Source organism: Odontesthes bonariensis, chromosome 3 (genome assembly GCF_027942865.1).
Source record: "Odontesthes bonariensis isolate fOdoBon6 chromosome 3, fOdoBon6.hap1, whole genome shotgun sequence".
NCBI classification, from domain to species: domain Eukaryota; kingdom Metazoa; phylum Chordata; class Actinopteri; order Atheriniformes; family Atherinopsidae; genus Odontesthes; species Odontesthes bonariensis.
In genome coordinates, this window is record NC_134508.1 from 20,518,252 (window position 1) to 20,539,565 (window position 21,314).

Genomic DNA, 21,314 nt, shown 5'->3' on the forward strand with positions numbered 1-21,314 from the left:
TGTTTTACTTAAGTGCACCAGAATAAACAACTTGGGTCATCTCTTATGGAACTTTTCTAGTGAACTAAAACACATGAATAAAACTTTTCTCACAGAACATCCCATTCACATCCTCCCACATTCTGAAGCCTCACACTCACTCTTCTTTCCGCCCATAAGAATATGTTTGGATCAATGTATTTAATTGGTGTTGGGTGTTGTGGGTGGGTTTGAAAACTGAAAACCAATCTAAAAAAGATAAATAAATAATAATAAAACAAGTATGGGTCCTTTAAAGGATTCCCCTCAACTATGGTGCTGGCATGAGAATGTCAGCATTAACACTTTAATGTAAGAAACAACTCCTGGAACAGTTCATAGATCATATCAATATTGGCTCTCCAGCTTTCATTAATTCTTTCAGCCATGCCTCGACTTTGTGCTAGATGAACATCTGCTTACCTCTGTATGAATGCTAACAACCACAGAGTCCTCAGCCAGAGAAACTCTGAAAAACACTAAATAAGCAGAACATTAACAATCCAGAAAAATTCAAAAGGCACACTGTAAAACTTTAACACTGACATCCCCACACACTGTACATGCAACACTGAATACTCTCAAAGCAAGCACTTAACCTAAACTTGGATTTCTCTATTTTACACCTATTAATATTGGAGTGTCACACTCACTATGTGCTTTAACCAATAACTCTGCTTGTATTAACCCAAGCTAATTAAATTCAGTTTTATCTATATAGCAAATCCAAATCCCAACAAAAATCATCTCAAGGCACTTAGTCTCTCAAGAATTTTACTCGCTCCCTCTTTGTTTTCTGGCTAATTTGGAAAATTTGGAATTCTTTTTAACTCTATTGTCTCTTGGTAAGCAGAGTTTTATTTCAGACCATGAATAGTTTGGTACATGTGTGTTAGCTTCTCCTTCAACACATCACTTTTTATCTGATTTTAACTGATTTATGGTGTGCTCTTTGATTTGCTATAACAGACTGTTGCATCTTGTAATTAAAAAGCACTGAATAAACTATTTACTACTGAAGCAGTTTGTATAAATTGCGGCTTTCAGTCGGAAACTTTTGTTTGTTCTATTTGCTTGAATATTGGAAGCTTTATTTTAATAGTTTATCAAATTATACACCCTGGGGAGAACACCACATCTTTATTTCTAATTTTATCTTAAAAAAAACTCTCTCTCTCTGATAAATTGTTAGGTGTCCAAGTGGAATAAATATTTGTGTTTTAATTTCCATTGTAATGTCTGGCCCTGCACAAGTATCCACTGGGCCTCTCGCTCCACGTTGCAGAGGCTGGCCTTGGTCACGATGAGCTATATAAAGGAGTCGGACTCACCTTTGTAGCCTCTTATGGGGAATTTGTTGAACAGACCGTCACCGAGACATGTACATTTCAGCATGCACGGAAATTCCCAATGACCTTAGTTTGTGAGATCTTCTTATACCTCTTGATATCATTCTGTGTGTATGTGGCCCAATCCTAATCTCTATCTGGCGCCTGCTGTCTGAGAATGCTACTACATCTTCGTCATTGTGTAGACAGAGTTCATTCAAGGCCCTGCTACTCCCTACACTTTCTTTGTGATGTAAACTAGCCAAGGTGAACTTCGATGACACAATGCGTCTGCGTTGGTCATACGAGTTTAAATGTTTGCCAACAAAAAGGACAAATAATGAAACTGAGGAAATGATTGTGACATCAGCTCAGATAACCCTGTGCTCATTTTGCTGAAACAATCGGGTTTTAACTCGTTTAAAAACTGCAGCTAAATTAGTGAGATGCTAAAAGAAAGTATATCAACCCAAAAATAATCTGACACAAACATAAAAACCCGCCTCTGAGTGAAGGGGGTCCTGTACACTGCACAGATGAGGATTAAGTTTACTTTTAATTTTCAAAATGTTTCATCTCCAGCAAGAACAGAAATGTCAGATTAACCCAGTAATGTACAAACAATAACCACAAACACTTTGCTACTTGTATCCATAGTGAAAGCTTTAATTTTCAGAATTAACTGGACACCCAATTCAATTCATTTAAAACGGATCAACACTATTTCTTCATTGTGACAATAACCTACGTGAAACAAAGTTTTTGTATTTCAGATTTAGTCTTTTGTGGACACAAACTTAAAAATGCCCGTCATGAAAAGCTCAGTTTAATTAACTGTGTTATCAGGCCTTGGTGCTTCCAACCATCTGTGATGCTTGTTGGCTCTGTTGTAACTGCTGGATCTTCACGTTCATTACTTCAACCACAGCTGCAAGAGAGAACACAGTGTATGAAGTAGATATGCATCTAATATGGTCTTCACTAAAAGCCACTTATTGCTTCAAATACCACCATTAAATTAAATGAAAATATCTTAAGTTAACACATTTTATGGCACCTAAATCACAGATTAACTAAAATGGCACTTTCAACCCTCCAAAACTTACAACCAACGCTGGCTTTACGAAAGATTAGCAGTGTTTTCATGTTCCGCGGGCCATCCCTCATTTTGCAGATCTGTTTCATAAAGTCGAGGCCTTGAGATAACTAATTTCTCGAACAAATGTGGCTCCTTTTCCCCATCACAGTTGAGCTGGCAAAGCTCCAATTACATCCTCATTTGAGCATTAATGAACTGACATTTTTACCCCTCCATGGCATCCTTTAGGTGCTGCATGTGCTTTAGCCTCTTTAGGCTCTCGGTGCAAGACATGCTTTCTAATTTGAGCTGGGTCAAATTGACCAATGACTTCTTTTTTTGTTTGAATACAAATTTAAAAGGGATATTCACCCATTCAGATCTCTCAGATGGAATTGAATTGGAGGGAGGTTGCATTGCAGTTTAAACATAAAAAAAGGGAGAGTGCTACGAACTGCTCTTGCGCCAATATGTCGATTATTCTAATGTTCTGGCTCATCTGGGCCTTCATTAAGAGTCTATGTACACTGGACATTGTGACGCTAAGCAAGAGCGGTGTGTTGAATTAGCTTTGCTTGCATTGAAATTTGATGGAAATTTACCCCAAAGGTTTGTGTCCCATAATTATCTTATTAATCCATGTTGCCAACCTAATGTGTTGCTATCTTTTTTATTCATTTGAACTCCGACTAATGTATTCTTAATCCATATGCAGCAAGTGGAAAGCGATTGAGGTCAGCTTCTTTTTAAATGTGTCTTATGTGAGACAAACAGCCCCGGATATTTATATGGTTTAAAATTAGTTTAATGTGTTCAGAGAATAAATCCAGAAGGACACCGACGGTGCTGCATTAGGTTTCTCTGAGACAGATTAAATAATCCTCAATAGCCTGTAAAATCCAGCACAAAGAACTGAACTGAATCAAGAGGCCACAAAAAAAAAAAAAAAAATAGTTTGAAATATCCCATGGAACAATAATTTGCCATGTAAAGGAATTAAATCGGTAAAAAGATAGTGGGAATTATAACATCAGGATATATTGCTTTTCACAGCAGAATATGATGAGAAATAGTAAAACAAGTACCGTAGAAAATGTGTTTTTCTTACCTTGTTTCATGGCATGTTTTTCCTGAAGAGCTGGCTGAATTTTCTCTATCTGCTTTGTGAGGAAGTCTATTTTGCGCTTGAAGAATGCCTTTGAGTCGTTCACATTCTACAGAAACAAATACAAGTCATGCAGGATAAAAATACATGAGGACTTATGTTGTGTAAATCTCAACTTAGTAGTTTGCCACATAAACACAGGCTTTCGAAGACTAAATTGTTACCTTTTCAACATAATATCCTGTCCCCACATCCACTAAGACATGCTCCACATCATTTAATGTTCCAGGGACATACATCTGAGAGGAAGCCATGCTTAAGGACAACAAAACAGATCTGGAGAGGCACATGACATCTTCTAATGGACACTGCAGAAGACAATGTGAATGTTTGCTGTCCCTCTTCACAGAGCATTCACCATCATGTTAACTATACATTCATATTGGGGTATAAGCATCTTTGACCAATGTCTTTATGCTGAAAATATGACAAATATAACTATTGGGCTCTTTTTGTCATTTAGGGTTAAATCAAAGTGTGTTTTAAGTCGTGCTGTGGTACTGCACGTTGCAAAAAAGTCCATGATGTTGATGTCATCTGATACTTAAGTCGTTGGTTAACAGCTAAACACCTAAAGATGAACAGGAAACATCAGGAACGGTGACGGAAACACTCATTACAGTTAGTGTCATTCAGCTGCTATTTATGTCAGTGATAATGTAATATGATTTCAATGGGCTTCCAGAAACTTGTAAATCAGGACGATCGCTGGGTTATGAGGATACAGAGCTGGTGAGGGGCACGAGCAATTCTTTTCCTGTATGTGAGAGGAGAAAAGAAGAGGCTGTCAGAAGGAATCTATTTAAGCTACAGAAGATGATTTCATGAACTTTCATGTCTCAACTCTGAACAAATAATTCAATGCACTTTTGAAATAACTATTTCACTATGACCAAACTGTGTAAACCATACTGTGTGAACCCAGTGTGTGAATGCCAAGCTTTTGAGCCAGCTATATTAATAAATCAACAACAACAACAACAAAAATCAGTTTAAGTGGTGAAACACGCACCTTTATTGTTTTGGTTCAGGATATTCAAACTGTCTTTTGCCTCAACATATTTGGTCTGGACAACTTTGAACTGGCCTATCGAAGACGTCAGGAATTCAACCTCCTGGAAGAAACATGAAAGTTAACACAGAAGAGTTCAGAGATGCACACAGTGAACAAACGATGGTGTAATGCTATAACGAGGTTGAACTGCTGCGGTACAAACAAATGGGAGCTTGTATGTAGCTTACGTTAGCGTCAGGTATGCTAGTTAGCAAGCTAACCCGCCCTCATGTTTTCCCTTGGATTATTGCTCTCATACAGTCATCTTATAAGAACACAACCGTTGCAGATATATAGTAAAGTTACATATCATACCTGGTCTAGTTGGGTTTTCAGTCCCTCTAACTGAGGCAGGGAGAGGTCTGTCAGATTCACCGCCATATTGGAAGCGTGATAACAAACGGCCTTTTTCGCGTTGTGCTTCCGGTTGATGGAGCTGGGGAGTCGTTAGTACGAAACACTGCCCCCGTGTGGACATAATTATGGTGACGCTTTAACAACGCTATGTTTCTCAATCAGCTGTTAATCCTTTTCAAATCTGGGTAAATGACTCTTTACTGCTCACTCATACAACTACAGATAAGAAACAGTAATCTGACAGTTGTGTCAGACTGTTTTTTTAATAAAAAAAACCCACATGAATTATAAACAGTTCTTACATATCATTAAGAAAATACTTCAAAGACCTCCAGGATAAACACAAAGAAGGGACATTAGCATGCAATTATAAAGGCAATAAAAAAAAAGTGTGTTCAGGAACATGAGCAGAATCCTACAAAGTAGGCTCAAAGTATATAGACACACACACTGTTGTTCTATTTTCGGTGATGAAAAACCTGTTACTGTAAAAACCTTGAAGGAGTTAAAGCCTCAAACAGATTTACAAACCTGAAACAGCTAAGTTTATTCATGAAATATACACAGATGTAGCAGCAGAGAAATGGGGGAACTCCTAGAAATCAATGGACAATCTATCTGTTCTCTGCAGATAACACCAGTCTTCATTGCTTTAACACGTCATTGTGAGTAATGATTGGGGAAAAAAACAAAAACACAATCCGAATGTGGCATTTTCTTGCATGTTTTTCATGGTTTACTGTTCGACCCAGCAAGAGATGAGACACCCAAAGGTGGGCATGTGCCTGGTTAATTGTGCAATTTGGACTCCGTGCCCCTGTGTTTAAAGTAATTGTTGTTTAGTCCGACTTATTTTATAAACATGAAATATGAAAACTTTTAGAACTTAAAACTCAAACTTTGCAGACATTCTCTCAAATTACAGCCGATGCTACATTTAAATGTCCCTACACCATTCACACTCAAATATAAAATTAACTCCTGATGAAATTTGAGCTGTAGGACCTTTTGTAGCCTTAGAGCAGGGGTGTCAAACTGATCCGTGAAAGGGCCGGTATGGCTGTAGGTTGTTGTTCCAACCCTGCAGCAGCACAGCTGACTTGTTTCATTCAATCAACTGAAATGGTTAAAGGCATAGTTCGCCTCTTTTCACATGAAGCTGTATGACATCCCATATTAGCAATATAATTTATTAAATTGGACTTACCCCCTGCTGCGTCCTGTGAGCCGAGTTCCGGCCTCGTTTTGGCGTTGACGAAGGTAGTCCGGCTAGTTGGCTGACTCAAAACAATATGCGTTCAAAAGAGTAATGCATTTGCATCACCAAATCGTTCATCCAGAAAGAGTCAGATCTCACAATCGCTTGGCGCTATTTTCTCTCTAACTTTGTATCACTACTGGATGAACGATTTTGATGCAAATGCATTACTCTTTTGAATGCATATTGTTTTGAGAAGCAAAACGCTTTATTTTTGTGGCCCCAGCCAACTAGTCGGTCTACCTTCGTCAACGCCAAAACGAGGCTGGAACTCGGCTCACAGGACGCAGCAGGGGGCAAGTCAAATTTAATAAATGATATTGCTTGTATGGGATGTCATACAGCTTCATGTCAAAAGACGCAAACGATCCCTTTAAGACCTTCAGTGCAGACAGTTCAGTTGATTGAATTAAACAAGTCAGCTGTGCTGCTGCAGGGTTGGAACAACCTGCAGCCACACCGGCCCTTTCACGGGATCAGTTCGACACCCCTGTTTTAGAGCATTCAATCTGTTACCATCCATTACGAATGACTGCTTCATTTGTTATCAGCTCCTCCATGCCTGCTCGAGTCTCTTGAGAACATGTGGAAAAAAAGGATTTAACTTCAGTCTTTTCCCAGATGCTGGCAATACATTTCACAACACGTCTCAGCCTTTGAGCCCCATCTCTGAATCATCTCCCCAACACGACTTGACCTGGAGCTCATTTCCCAATTTGCACACACTCCACTCCTCGATTAATCCTAGTTATCCAACATAGATGCAAGCAAAGGGAGAAATGAGGCAAGAGGCTTTTCACAAAAGTAGACATCCTTCCTTCAGAGCGTCGTTTTAAACCACCAACAACAATCTTTAGGTGCAATGTAACACTTAGGTGATTTGCGTAACACGAGCATTAAATCTGTTCATGAAAAAGAAATGTACCTTTAATTCAATTTAAAAAGAACAATACTTCCATAAAAGAGACACTAGTGTATCCTAGCAAATAGTTCCTTTGACAGGAATCCTCTCCCCTCTGGGTGCATTTCAGGACCCTTTTTTTCATATTTTGCTGTGAACAACTTCTGGTTCACGAGCGGCAGAACAAAAGAGCAAAGAGATGAGGCGAGCAATGAAAGTGCGAGCTTGTTTATTCAAAAACTGAGGTATTCAAAGTTAAAAACATCACACACCATTTGAAATCATTCACAATGTTAAAAAACTGTTTAAAACTTCAACACTGTCTTAAATAAAGATAAAGATAAAGATGCTGTATTAAGTCACATCCTCAATGTGGGCGCTTAAATGTATTAAGCACTACTTTCAGCTTGTGCTGGAAAACAATAAAATGTAGACGCTGTCGTCGCTTCAAAGTTTCAGACTTTCAGTCTTATTGCAGGTGAATTGGTAGACCGTAGACCACCGGCGCGGCTCCTATGAGGTGTTTAAGGTTTGTGGCCTGACGCGATGGACCCATGAACTCCAGCAGAGGCACTCCGGACTCAGCAGACAACCATGACTCCAGCAGCGCTTTAGTGAAGCGATCAATATCCCGATCCGTAACATCCCACAAGTTGCCCAAAATGAAAGGGCTAGAAAAACAAACAAATAAACAAAAACAACCTTCATGACAGACACCACAGCAGACTGATCAGATGGGACAATCCATGTCAAGTGGAACAAATTAATTACTTTTGGAAAAAACATTCTATACATTTTTCCTGCTGAGATGCACCGAGATGGAGATGGCTTTTAATGATCGACTATACAAACTTCACCAGGATCTGATGATAGTGTCGGACATGTACACAAACAAAATGACAAAACGTGACAGATCTCACCAGCCCGCTATGAGGTAGTTAAGAACGATTCCTTGTCCCTCCTGATTGCCTCGCACAGCCAGAGCAGCGCTGCTGCAGCCGAACAGCAAAGAGGCGGCTCTCATCCGCTGTTTGAGGACCGACTGGCTGTCCAGGAACCTTGCACCTGCGCCGTGGCCCACGTAACTGAAACATGGACGGAGAAGTTTAGACTTTACACCCGTTATTTGGTTCAATGTGTTCAGTCACTCTGAACAATAACATATTGTGAAAATCAAGTCATCGGAGTTTAAGCTTTAAAAGGCATAAGGATTCCAGTCTGGCCTGGCAGTGCCATTTAAAAGCTAAAGGTTGCCTCAAAGCGATTCCAGCATGGCGCTAAATGCAAAGCTTCAGGCAGTATAGTGCTGAAACACCAACCGATGTGTCCGATTGACAGATGGTCTGAAAACTTTTTACATGTCTTTTGTCATTGCTGTTAATGGATAAAGGAGAATCGAAATCGTATAAAATTAAATCAACAATACAGTGAAAATCGGTCCAAGTACGGTCCTTTTCCGTATTCCTTTATTTGTTAAAGCTGATTTGAATGTTAGTAGAAAATTACTTCATCTCAAACTCACATGTATAAATCCTTGGTTGCAACAGCTTCTTGTAGTTGACCCACATCAGGAGCGACTCCACACACACCTTGCCACTCCGGTTTACTTTGGCGAGAACGATTTTTAAGTAAACGGGAAAGATGATGAACCCGCGACATACAAGCGCATGCAAAAAAAACAAAAAACAAAAACAGAAACTGGTTTAACGGATTACTTGCCCCACCTGCAAAACCACTCCTTGAATCGATCCTGGGCGTTTCTTAAATTGGCATCGGGGTCCAGCACATAAAACACTTTCTTCGGATTCACACCGTGCTTCAGGACGGAGTCCGAGGCAGTCTGACAGGGAAAATTCAATCAGTGATTTATCATCCGAGCAACTGAACCCAACTGTTAGGAAGCTAAGTATACGAGCACCGCGGGCCGTACCGGGACGGTCCTGGAGCTGAATCTTACCTCTTTCTGAACACTCAGTCCAAGCAGGGACTGCAAAGAAGGCATTCGGCTCACAGAGTGCGGCCTTAAGGTGGACATGCTCTCCCATGGTAACTTCTGAAGGTACTGCATCAAACACAGAACAGAGGCCGATAAGCACGAAACATTTTCCAAACGCACAAATAAAACTGGAATTGCACTTTTGCAGTCAGCTGTGCGTCTCCCTCTACCGGAGAGCTCAGCATTACACGGAGATGATGAAACCAACCTTGTCCAGGATTAGAACCGTGTGACTTTGGGGCTCTTCTCTGTCTGCGAGCTGGGACATCGCTGTATGGAGGAGTTGATCACACTCGCTGTCCCACCGGGGACAAAGTCCTTTTGCGAGACTTTTACGATCTTCCCCAGAGAGCACAGGAGATGCAGAAAGCACAGCCTAACAGACAAATCAGACATTTTAGAGGCTGTCTGCTTGTTGTTCTTTTCTCGAGGTCGATGCTGAGGGTCTATAAGGCAAAAGACATACCTTCAGCATCTCCTCACTGGCTGTCACTCCTTTTGCAGATAAGGCCTTGTAAAGTTGCCGAGCCTGTGTGGAGAGCTTAGGATCCGATGAAAGGGGTAGAAGAAGGCTCTTCCAGCATCCGAGCACCCCCTCCATTTCCATCAACAGTCGCTGAAAGATGGCAGTGCGTTTCAACTTTCATGTGACATTTCATCAGCCAAAATTTTAGCGTAAATGGGCTGCTCGTGAAAATCTAATTTCCATGTTTGTCCGGGTGAGGGTATCACAACCCCCTGCTCTCCCCATCAATGTTCTCTCTGTATCACTTACCTCAAGTCGACAGTCGAGAGCCCATCGACCTTCCCACCACTTCGCTTTCTCGGCCACGCAGCTCACCACCTTTTGCTCCATCAGAATACTATCCATCTCCTGCACCAGCCTGCTAATGTTGTGCTGCATAACACAGAGACAGTCAGAGTTTTCTCAAATGAAAATGATGAAAACAGTCACAAAAATCAACCTTAAACGTATCGGACAAAGTTCTTACAAATGTATCTTTTTGGGCCATCATACAGATTTAGTCTCCTTTTGAGGCATGAATTGTAAATCCAGTTAAATGTTAAATGTATTAATTTAATAAATACCCTCTCTATGTTTGTCACTGTGTGTCATTTTCAGATCTACTTTTAGATTCTCTCGCGCTGAATGAATGTCAGTCTTATGTAGAACTATCTTCAGTGCTGAACAGAAGTTAGAGCCACCCTAGAGCCTTACCCCTTTAAAAGATTACGAGAAAGTCTGGAAACAAAATATATATATATATATATAAAAAATGAGGGACGACCTGGCAATCCTTTCTGACCTATTTTCATGATTCTTACACGGCATAGATGACATGAGTGAATATTGTGAACCCTTGACATTCAAGTAGCTCAAAGTTTTGATTTTAATAAGCCGGCCAACTACTTTTAATTCAAGCAAAATTCACTCTCTTGTTTTCTTCTTTTTGTGTGCCCTTTACTTAAAGCGATACAATGTAACTTCTCAAAAAGCCCACTCTGGAGCTCCCCCTACAGGCTTGGAGGTAATATAAGGTTACACTGTTGTAAATACAACACCCTTTCGCTTTCACGTTTCACGTTTGTTGACGAACCGGCGAGGAGTCAGAAGGTGCAAGCTATGTCGACCGAGAAGGTAAGAGTAATCAAATGTACCTGGGAGCGTGAGAGGGGTCTATTTGTTTTTGCGGTAGGTGTGCCAGAAAGCAAGTCGAAGTACTTCCGCTCAGCTCCCGGGCCGCTCCAGCAAAGTTACATAGCGCAGTTTTTCCAACTCAGACCCCCGAAGGGCATAGGAGACAGGCCAATCGTAATATTAAAACTCATTCTAGCCACACAATTTTTTTTCAAGCTGTTATTTTAAGGTAGAAATGTTACATAGTATTGCTTTAACCTCTTTTAAGACTGAGGGTGGGGATAGGGGATTGGGGGTGAGTGGGTGGGCAGGTTGGGTCAATGTTCTACCTCAAGATTTCTGTAAATCTTTTTTTTTTTTTCCTTATATGTAAATGTTGATTTTTTACAAAACTTTGATACCATTTAGAATTACACGAGCCCAACCTTGGGGTTGTTTTGTGGAGGTTATTTTTGTTATTGTTGAGATACTCATCTTCAATGTATCATTGTTACTTGTATATTCATCGTGGAAATAATAATAAAAAAGATTTGAAATAAAAAAAATGAGGGACTGCTCAGGGCTTTCACAGTACCACCCTTCACCTGCTGTTTCGATGTGGAGATGTGAAGAGTGACAGGGGCGGAATCCTTCTCAAGACGCGACAGTATAACGCCGTCTCCCGTTTCCCCCGGTTTCACCCCGAGCACAGACATCATACACACGGTCACTCCTGTGCAGGAAAGGGTAAAAGGATGCACAGGACAAAGAAACATGACACTACTGTGGTACAAATCCATTTCTTCTTTTGGTTTGTTCAAGCATTGAACCATCGAAGTGCAACAATGAACAGAACTAATTTAAGCCCCACAAGGTGCCATAACCGTAGCAGCAGAAATAACCCCAGAAAAAGAAATAACCAACAACAACGTCACTGTCGATCACTATCAATACATTTTTAAAGGAATCCAACGTGGAAATGTGCCATCTTTACCTGGAGGAAGTTGTTGAATTTGTTGCATAAACTCTTGGCAGTGGTTCTGGGGGAAAGATGAAGGGTCAGCGGTCGGAAAGGAGAAGATGTCCCTCATTTGAGACAACCTCTGCTCAGTGGAAGTGATGGACTCGGTGCCGTCGGGCTCATTCAGACTCAAAGCATCCATCTTGCCGGCGAGCTCACTGGATGCCTTTTTCAGCTTTCTGTCAGAGTGGCAGATGTCAACCGAGTGATCGAATGTCCAAAATATATCGGCAAAGACAAAAGGGTGAGTGGAAAATCATGGGCTTACTGGAGAGAACTGGATAAATGCCGAATAGTGCGATGGCGACTTGTGACTCCCAAGGACTGGGCGTGCAGCATTGCTGTGGTAACGGGGTCCTGCTGTCCCAGGGTCAAGGCAAGAAGAGCAGAGAGGGTCGGATGGGTAGTGGGACAGGGGAAGTGCTGAAGAGTCAGCCAGGCTGAGCGGAGCAGCAGCTGAACATCCATCAGAGAGAGATTGTCTGAGAAAGAAAAAAAGAAGTGATCAATAAACCCAAATCCAGAACTTTTTATCTGAGGTTATTTGGATATTGACATCACATATGATTCTCCCATCATGAGTTCAGCTCACCTGGGCTGTTGTCTGACTGAGAAATGTGGGTCTGTAGATCTCCTCTTAGTTGGCCTGTGCTCCTCAGTGCAACCAACTCGTCCCTCTGCGAGCTGCAACGCATATCCCTCCGCAACACCTCAAAATCCATGTCTAAGTGAGAGAAGAGAAATTCTGTTATAGACTGCATCGACGGTTATTTCAGGATGTCCAGAAGCCCATCGTGATGTTCTGAAACGGAGTTTAAAAACGACTCGACTACACAGGACACGAGGACTCTGAAATGTTTCAGCCTCACATCTGGTGTCATTCATGGTAGAGACTCAACATATCAGTGCACATAATGTAGGTTTCTTTAAGTTCAGCACTGTGTGCACAAAATACATACTGATGTCTTTACTTGCAGCTGGGTTGTTATCTGCCTCTGTGTCCGATGTCCTCAGCAGCTCGATGCTCATGTCAAGAACTTCATTAGTTTCCTCCTCGATGGTCCTCATTGTGTCTGGATCCTCCATAGGCTCTTCTGTTTTGGACAGCAGTTTTCTTGTTCTTCCTCTTCTGGTGGAGGCAGGCTGACGGGTCAAAGCGTCATTATCCTCAGAAGAAGTAGAAGTAAGTACTGCGGTGCTCTTTTTGCCCTTGGTCTGCCTCTTGAGCGGCACCTTCTCAGCAGGTGGATCTGGGGCCGCTTTAGCAGTGGGGCCCGCTCCTCTTGTGGTTCGTTTTTTCGTGACCTCTGCCTTCACTCTGAGCTCTGCTTGGGCATTAGCCTCCGAGTCGCTCTCATCGCTAAATTCCACCTGTGTTAAAAATGCAATTTTTCTATAAGACATTTTTTTTTTTTTGTTACATTAGAAAATGAAGACAGCCTTTAAGATTCTAAAGGACTCATTTCATACATCTAATTTTCTTCTTACAAAGACTTAAAAGGAATGAAGAATAACGCATTTGTGAATTTGGAGTGCGTTTTTCTTGTCCGACTGGGTCACGATGACAAATTCTCAGACAGTAAAATGTACTGAATCTTTTCTAGATCACCAAAACCTATTCGCTTACCTTGAAGCGTGATTTCTTTGTCCGTTTTGGAGCCGCAGGCACACGCTGAGCTTTGCCCTGAACTGGTGACGACTCTTCATATACATGAAACTGTAGCCTGGGGGCAGTCCTCGGTGCTTTCTGCACTGAAGCGGGGCATTTCCTCATCTGAACAGGAGTGCAGGTCAAGGTTGGCACCACTGTGTTAAAGTCAAATGACCCATGGTCTTTGATAGAAGATTTAGACTTTGCTGTTACGGGTGTCATGGGAACATGACTCTTTTCTTTGGTTGAGGAGCTTGTCACTCGAATCTTGGGCTTGACAACTTTGACAGCTTTGACTTTCGTTACTTCCTTTCTTTGGTCAGCAATATCTGTGTTTTTGATGGAAGATTTAGGCTTTTTAAGTATGGCTGGGGGAGGGGCTGTTTTGTGTTCTGATGTTATTACTTTACACTCTTTTGGTGCATTCCAAGTCCAAACATTTGAGAAGAGTTCCTCTGGGTTGCAGCCGTTCTTGGAAGCCAAGATAATCAGCACTGCTATGGCCTTGGTTGCCATTAGGCCTGCTTTTACAGGCTTTAGGACAGGAGAAGGTGTAGACTCAACAAACGCTAAGCCAGCTTCCAGTATTTTCCATATACCACAGACCTTGTCAAGCCTTGTTTCCAGACCAGTCTGGGCCATCCTCAGGTACACATGGCCCACCACATCTTGCATCAGGGAGGGTTTAGGCATGCCTTTGGCAGGGTCACAGGGAGGGAAGAGCTCTGCCAACTTGTATTTAAGCCGAGTGGTAGTAGTTTTAGAGCGGAATAAAGCTGCCCAATGAAGTTTGGAACTGACGCTTATGTCACTGGGATCCAGCTGAAGAACCAGGTCACCCTGTACAGCTGCCCAACAAGCGGTGGCACGACCCAAACAAGGCTCAGAGCAGCACGGGCAAAGACAGTCGGGTTCATGTGTCAGGGAGGAGAGCCAGCGGCGAGGCTGATCTTTGAGAGGTGGGGAGCAGGCCAGGTCCTTCATTACAGGTTCTTTGGCAAGCCACCTGGTGCTCAGGATGTCCTTTAAATCATCCTCCATGGTTGGCAGGGGAGACTGAGGTCTCTGAGCTGGACGACCTTTTCTTGGTTTGATTTTCACATCTGCCTTAGGAACCTGATCAGAAAAATCTTAAGCACAGATAGAAGAAAGGGGGTAAACTAATTCAAAGTTATACTCGAAAGGGCTGACGGTCCAAAATAAATCCTTATCTTGATACAAAGAGATGATATGCCAAATGTATGCACAATTCATGTAATAACACATTTTCAATGGCATTTCTACCTTAAAAAGCAACAGGTCAACTATAATCAGATCCCAATATAATTGGAATGAAATCCACATATAAACAATCAACTATCGCTCAAACTCTATTTGAACTGACGTATGAGAGCATTCACAAACCTGTGCAGTGCTCCAGAAGGTTTTTGACGATGTCTAAATCTGTTCTACTTTCTTCTCTCTCCCCCTGCATCAGCTCCAGCTCCGCTTTGATCACCAGCAGCTCGGCACATCTAAAACAAACGCAAAAAAAGAAGGAAGAAGAAAATCACATTGCTGACAAAAATTGTGTCAAATTAACCGAAACTTGACATTAACATAATCAGTTATGTTAAACCCAATGAAATTTGGAGCCTGCATAGGTAATTCCATTTCAACCAGGACATGTACATACTGGCTAAGCGCTTGAAGCTTGATGGCCAATTTCAGGGCTTCTAAGCATTGAAGTCTGGCGTCATTGATGGCCCCGCTGCTGCTCAGTAAAGCCACCACCTTCACAGAGCAATTCAGCACCTCTGAAAGCAGCTGCCACTTTAGCAGCAGGTTGTCTCCTGCTCACAGATCAAAACAGGGTCAAAGACACATCCCAACATAAAGCACAAAGACAAGCAACAGATTTAGAATGTGGGACAAACACACCTTGGTAGACGAAGTGGACTTCTGAGTTGCTGCTGCTGCTGCTGTTGCCGTACAAGCCCTTTCCAACTAAAGTGACAAGCAGGCTGCAAAAAAGCTTCAAACTCTCATAAAGGGCAGCGTCAGGACTTTTAATACCTAAGACATACAAAAACAGGCCGTCTCTTAGAACTGAAAATGTTACATCGGCACCCACACACTGTAAATTAGAAATACAAAGCTACATGGGTAAAGGGTGAAGTGGTGAAGCGTTGCAAATGAAAACGCTAACCATGCTGCGTGATGCGGCTTCGCTGGGCCTGCGGCAGCTGAGCCGTGTCCAAATTCAGATAGGAGCTGCAGGTCTGGAGAGTCCGCGCACGCAGCAGGTACCAGCTCTTTGACTGCTTCTGATCATTTACTTCTTTCAGCACCTCACACAGATAAGGCACGCCACAGTCAACCTGAAATATGGCCAAACACAAGGTCAGCGCCACGATGTGAGAAATTATACAAGCAGACGTGTTAACATGCGGCTACATACCTGTCCTATGCTGTAGAAGTACTGAGCCTTCAATAAGATGACCAGCACTGAGAGAGCAGAAGGTCCCTCATCTGTGGTATCTGAAGTTAGCATTTTCTCCGCCTCGTCCAGCTGAGCCTAAAAACAATAGGTTAAAAAACAGCAATTCCATGAAATCACAGAACGGAAGTGAGATACACCGTCTTTACCGAGCTCAACCTTTTGAAAAGTGAATTACCAGAGCTAATTCAGGGCTGCCCATATCCAGGAGAATGCTGGCTGATTGACAGAGTGAACTAGCACAACTCCGAGCGTCGGCAAGTTCACGGGAAAATCCAATCCCAAGTTGGTAAGCTTTCAAAGCTTTCAAAGGCTAGATAAAAGTCAAATGGGATTTGCTAAATTAGACAAATGCAAATGGTCAATCACATCTCCTGCTCTCGTATACATCAGATGATAATTGGTATGTCCCATAGAATAACGGTCAAACATGTAAAACTATTCCTTGCAACACATTAGATTTAAATTAAAGTGCACATCTCCAGTAAATAAAACACTTTATGATTCACAAGAAGTGGTTACATATTTCGTAAGGGAAAAAATATATATATATTTTGTAACCGACAAGCAAAACTTAAACCACCCAAATGGGACCACATGAAATAGCTTTCACACATTCGATGTTTCTACCTTTCCCATGAGTCTGAAGAGAGCTGCAGCCATAGCAATGGAGCTGCAGGTCTGTTTAGTATTCCTGACAGAGGGCACGGCTTTACTCTTGAAAAGAGCAGACCACATAGCCAGAGCTTTTTCCAATGGCAGACACAACTCTTAGGAAAGAAAGAAATTGTTAACAAGTGATAAATGATTTATGCTCAACAAATGTCAGATGTCTACGATGTGATAGGCGATTGAATGAAAAACGGCATTCCTACTGTTTTCTGAAGCCAGGTTGAAATGGAGGCCCTCATACACCAGAGTGCTGTCCTGCGTCTTCTGTTTGTTTTCATAATCAAAATCATTGCTGCCTATTGGATCGGCCACAGGCTGCGTCTGCTCCCGCAGCTCTCTCCGTTTTCTATCACTCTCAATGGCCTGGCCAGAAACACGACACCACATTTGATTAGTATGAAAGCAAGGCTTGATTCCAGACAGCGGCAGATTTACCAGCTACGCTTCTCATTTAACTCCTGAATGTAATTCTATCTTCAAGTAACGTACTGTCAATACAACTTAAAAAACATCTTTAAAAAGATCACCTCCTGGAGATTCTTCTCCAGAGTGCAGATATAAAGCCAAAGTAAAGCATGGGCTTTGTCATCCTTCAGTCTGTCAGCATTCTCTGGAGTTTCAGGTTCGTCATCAAGAAGTCGTAAAGCTTCGTGGGTGAAATCCACTGCCATGCTGCAGAGTCAGAAACCACAACAACAATGTTGACCTTGCACGGTGCCAAATAAAACCCAATCATTTGGCATCACCCTTTAAAATAAAATTCGGTTGCACCCCAACTGCATAGTTGAGACGTATATCAGGTAAATAAATGTAATTACCAGTCAGTCTGTTCACTGAAATCCTGGAAGCACACAACTTGGGCCATTTCGCATAGGTAAACGGCACGTAGATGGGTGTGAGAACTCTCCTCATGGCAGATGTCCAACAGATCACAGAGAGTGTTGTAACGCTCCTGGGCCGTGTCCCTCGCCAGCTCCTTATAGGCACGCAACTCCTCCTCCAAAAGACTGAGCATCACTCGCTCATCAGGGACATCGGGACCAAAACCATCGCGCAACGTCCTGCTCCACGACATGGCAGCACAAGACAAAAAGGAGTTTAATTCAATAATAATCCGCAAAACACAAACATAAGTGAATCTCTATCCCCTTCACGATTACTTATTTGTACCGGAGTCTTATGTCCTCGTCAGAGTCGCGAGCTGCATCAGTCTTTGTTTTCACCCAAAGAGAAACTGGTTCAGCCATGTGAGTAGTGATCTTGTCCCCAAGAGCCTTCAGCCAGAAGATCACCCAATCTAAAGCTCCATCCAATTTGCCGGTCCGGCGTGAAGTTTGCACAGCCAGCATGAAGGGACGACTCAACTGGATGATAACAATATAGATGATATTGATCACAAACCAACAAACTGTGAAGAATAACACAAACTACCACAAAACTTAGTTTCTCCAGCAGGAGCTTTTGAATGTACAATTGATCCCAAATCTAAAGATCAGCAAATGTTAACACTGACCTTCCTCCACCACAACAACAAAAATCTAACAAACTTACTCTATCAACAGACAGTGAGACCGGACGGTTCTTGCATAGATCCTTGCAGAGAATCTCAACCAGCGTGAGGGCCTGATCATAGAGGCGTCGGTTGTACAGCCCACAGGTCAAGTTGCTCACAGCAATCACTGCAAGGCAAACAGCCAAGACAAAGATTAGAATCAGAAAACATTTAAAATCTGCATTGCCCCCACAATTACAGAAACTTACAGATCCACTCAATTACCCTGCGGACATTGATAACACACAATGCAAATCACCTGCTTTGATGAGGAGGTTTTCATTAGACAGCTTGTGAAGTTCGGTCATCAGCAGTCCAGCTGTGGCCTGGCAGTAGAGCAGAACTCTGTCCAAGGTGTCACTGTTCTCCAGCTAGGTGCGACACATCACCGTCAGTAATAAAAACTGAATTACAATTAGAAGCCGGTTTCATTCAATACGGTAGTGGTCATCAAAAAAAAAAAGTGCACTCAACAGAGGCAGTCTCACCTGTGATGAGATCATGCTATCATAAGCACATACAAAGCTTTGGTAAATACTGTAGCAAAGAGCCTGCTGTAGTCTACCACCCTCTGTTGAAGTCTAGGAAGGTGAAAAGAAAATTGGAAAAAAAAAAAAACAAACAAGCAACCAACAATTAGTAAGAAGAATTCTCCATTCCAAGGAAAGTTTTTTTTGTCTTCGGGGGCCAAACTAACCTTTTTAAGGGTCTTCATTATCAGTTCTTGGTACTCCTCAAGAAAAGAAAACAGAGCCAGCAGCACTGGTCCACCTAATCCCTTTGTTTGCCCACTTTCAACAGCCCAAACAACTTGACTACAACCTTCGAGAACTGCGTGGACCTCTCTGCTGCTCAGATCGGCTGAGAGAGACCTCAAGATCCTAGCACACGCTGTTAAAGCCTGGCCACTCTCTTTGCCAGCCTTTATGGCCGCGTTAATTTTTACGACCCATTTTCCAAGCACTAGCGGTGTACATTGAGAGCTCACACAGTCTAAAAACTTGCTTTCCATCTCGTTCAAGAAGGTGGCAGCCATGGTGTGCTGGTTGGCCTTGCAAAGCATCTTCATTGTAAGCAGCCCCATTTCAGAGAACACATAAAAGCTTGATGCTGCTAAACGCTGCTTGAACACCCCCCCCTCACGATAACCAGTAAAACATTTGCAAAGAAGCGTGTTCATTTCCTGGAGAAAAAAAGAAGCATCTTCCTTTGTCACTGCTCCACAGCTTCGCTCAAACTCATTAACGGCATCCTCTGTGAAAATCGGTGCTTTAGAGAAAGAGGGACCTGAGGTTTCAGTGTCCAACAACAAGAGGAAGCTCAACGCTTGCATCTGGCTGCACAATTTGTCCCGATGATTCAAAATTTTCTTCTCCTTGGCAGCCGATAGTCCGTTCCAAAGCACAGAGAAGCAGCTCCGGACAAGAACACTGTAATCTTCTTGAACCTACAGATCATACAGACCAATTAAAAGCTGACAGGAATAATGCAATGTAGCTGTTAGATACACAGTAAAAGACACGTACCTGTTGTGCTGTGGAAAGCCTGTTGTAAAGCAACCCAACAACATGGCTGCATTGTGTATGAACCTCTAGGGAGCTCAGCTTCTTGATGATATGGAAAATAATCTTTTCCATGTACAATGTACTGCCCTGAACCACACGCTCTGAGGAGATATCATAGCCATGAAGAGAAAGCTCAACCAGCTTTACTAACTGACTGATATGATCAACGTCTGGAGATCCAACTCCAAGTTGATGGTTACAGGCTCTGATAACTCTGTCACACAGTGTCCGCCCCTGAAGTCCAGGTTGTGTCTTGACATACTTCTGAAAAACAATGTAAATATAACAGACTTTGAATTTGTGTATAATGCGAGAAAGTTAATGCACATCTGAAAGCTACTCAAAGCATACCCAATACTATACCAAGCTAACTGGGCTTGGCCCATTGAGGCATTAAATTCATGGTTAAATGTCATAAAATAGCCAAAATTGTAAGTAAGTGTTCTCAGATCAGTACAACAATTTGAACTTCTAAAGTTGTTGCGAATAGATGAGAGTTGCTAATGAAACTGCGATCCTGCTCACCTCTAATTCTTGAAATAAAGTCCCTGTCTCTTCAGCAGAGGCGGTCCGTTTGATGTATTCGTCCACTTTCAAACACTTCATGTTTACAGCTGTAGAAGATACGCTCTTAAAAAAAGAAAATATAAATTAGGTTACAGTTTAACTTAGATACAGTGGCTCGGCTTAGCGTGTTTATGAAACGTCAACCACGGTATGACGCTGAGGGTTTAACATTTACAAAGTGGTATTTAAGACTTAAGTGGAACTTACTTGAAGCGCTCGACGTTTGTGGTAAAAATACTTTCTTTACGGCAAAAATCCGGCCAATTGAGTCCACATGATAACCGTTTGAGGAGCGGTTATAACTAAATGTTTAAGTTCAAATGGTGTTCAATTCCCGAACTTCGCCCCGCGCACTGTTTTTTGAAACATCTTTGCTAGCCAATCGGATAGCACATCCGCTTCAGACGGAAACACAAGGGCTTGTGGGTATCATAGTTTTTATTCCACGCCCTACCTTGAAACGAAACAAAAAACATGGATAATTGTGCATGATTGTAATAATCGCACTGGAAGCTCATTCTCAATTAATTAAAGGGACACAAATTAATTCTTATTCTATTTCTTTTTACAATTTGTACTTTTGAGTCTCAATGGTGCTGTCACATTGTTGTCTCTGTCCCTGTTAGAGATAAGTCAAAATTTATCAGATTCAAATACATTTTTGCCTTCTATATAACAGAGGCACTTAAAACCCCATATTGGTTCTAAAGTAAGCTTGACACTGATTTAATTTGTTTAACTTTTTAACTTTAAAGAATTCAAAACTCATTTGAGTAGCTTCATTCAGTAATTTTGAAAATGTTCAGTGGACTCACTGTATAAGTAACAAGTAAGCATCAACAAATTTGACAAGGGGTAAAAGGGCAAGAAGTACAAGATAACAAATGTGACACACTTACCTAAAAGATAGGTCCACCTCATGGCTTACATGCACCTTGAAAAAGTGTTGATCAAGATATATTTTTAACTGAAATCTAATAATTTAGCTTTGGTTGAGCTGCAGATCCTGAGTGATCAGAAAAACATTTTTAACA

At 41.8% G+C, this 21,314-nt stretch overlaps 2 protein-coding genes across 2 annotated transcripts; both read right to left on the minus strand.

The window, feature by feature from the left end:
* Nucleotides 1-1,991: 1,991 nt before the first annotated feature.
* On the minus strand, nucleotides 1,992-5,057 carry pfdn5 (prefoldin 5). Its single transcript, XM_075462106.1, has 6 exons — nucleotides 4,959-5,057; nucleotides 4,602-4,704; nucleotides 4,315-4,346; nucleotides 3,754-3,828; nucleotides 3,533-3,638; nucleotides 1,992-2,274 (listed from the first exon to the last, which is right to left on the minus strand). Exons 1-6 carry the CDS (start codon nucleotides 5,022-5,024, stop codon nucleotides 2,189-2,191), a joined length of 468 nt encoding a protein of 155 aa, XP_075318221.1. The 5' UTR covers nucleotides 5,025-5,057; the 3' UTR covers nucleotides 1,992-2,188.
* Nucleotides 5,058-7,387: 2,330 nt separating this feature from the next.
* On the minus strand, nucleotides 7,388-21,277 carry espl1 (extra spindle pole bodies like 1, separase). The gene is made up of 32 exons (XM_075460899.1): nucleotides 20,488-21,277; nucleotides 20,239-20,343; nucleotides 19,675-19,977; nucleotides 18,846-19,595; nucleotides 18,637-18,729; nucleotides 18,408-18,519; nucleotides 18,148-18,275; nucleotides 17,767-17,960; nucleotides 17,415-17,657; nucleotides 17,124-17,268; nucleotides 16,800-16,959; nucleotides 16,555-16,694; nucleotides 16,103-16,237; nucleotides 15,886-16,002; nucleotides 15,634-15,805; nucleotides 15,366-15,500; nucleotides 15,121-15,277; nucleotides 14,850-14,959; nucleotides 13,422-14,575; nucleotides 12,754-13,165; nucleotides 12,387-12,518; nucleotides 12,063-12,276; nucleotides 11,768-11,973; nucleotides 11,379-11,506; nucleotides 9,931-10,053; nucleotides 9,622-9,771; nucleotides 9,364-9,531; nucleotides 9,117-9,221; nucleotides 8,884-8,999; nucleotides 8,682-8,765; nucleotides 8,080-8,244; nucleotides 7,388-7,830 (listed from the first exon to the last, which is right to left on the minus strand). The coding sequence occupies exons 2-32, from the start codon at nucleotides 20,317-20,319 to the stop codon at nucleotides 7,629-7,631; spliced, it is 6,534 nt and encodes a 2,177-aa protein (XP_075317014.1). The 5' UTR covers nucleotides 20,320-20,343; nucleotides 20,488-21,277; the 3' UTR covers nucleotides 7,388-7,628.
* Nucleotides 21,278-21,314: the final 37 nt, after the last annotated feature.

Excerpts from the sequence above, each read along its gene's own strand:
- pfdn5 (XM_075462106.1), bottom strand. The coding sequence starts at position 5,024 with ATGGCGGTGAATCTGACAGACCTCTCCCTGCCTCAGTTAGAGGGACTG. Across the intron at positions 3,829-4,314 it reads TCGTGCCCCTCACCAGCTCT|ATGTATGTCCCTGGAACATT; the intron begins GTATCCTCATAA and ends GCTTCCTCTCAG. Across the intron at positions 2,275-3,532 it reads AAAACATGCCATGAAACAAG|CTGTGGTTGAAGTAATGAAC; the intron begins GTAAGAAAAACA and ends TCTCTCTTGCAG.
- espl1 (XM_075460899.1), bottom strand. The coding sequence starts at position 20,319 with ATGAAGTGTTTGAAAGTGGACGAATACATCAAACGGACCGCCTCTGCT. Across the intron at positions 17,961-18,147 it reads TCTCACTGTCTGTTGATAGA|TTGAGTCGTCCCTTCATGCT; the intron begins GTAAGTTTGTTA and ends GTTATCATCCAG. Across the intron at positions 15,806-15,885 it reads ACTTCTACAGCATAGGACAG|GTTGACTGTGGCGTGCCTTA; the intron begins GTATGTAGCCGC and ends GCCATATTTCAG.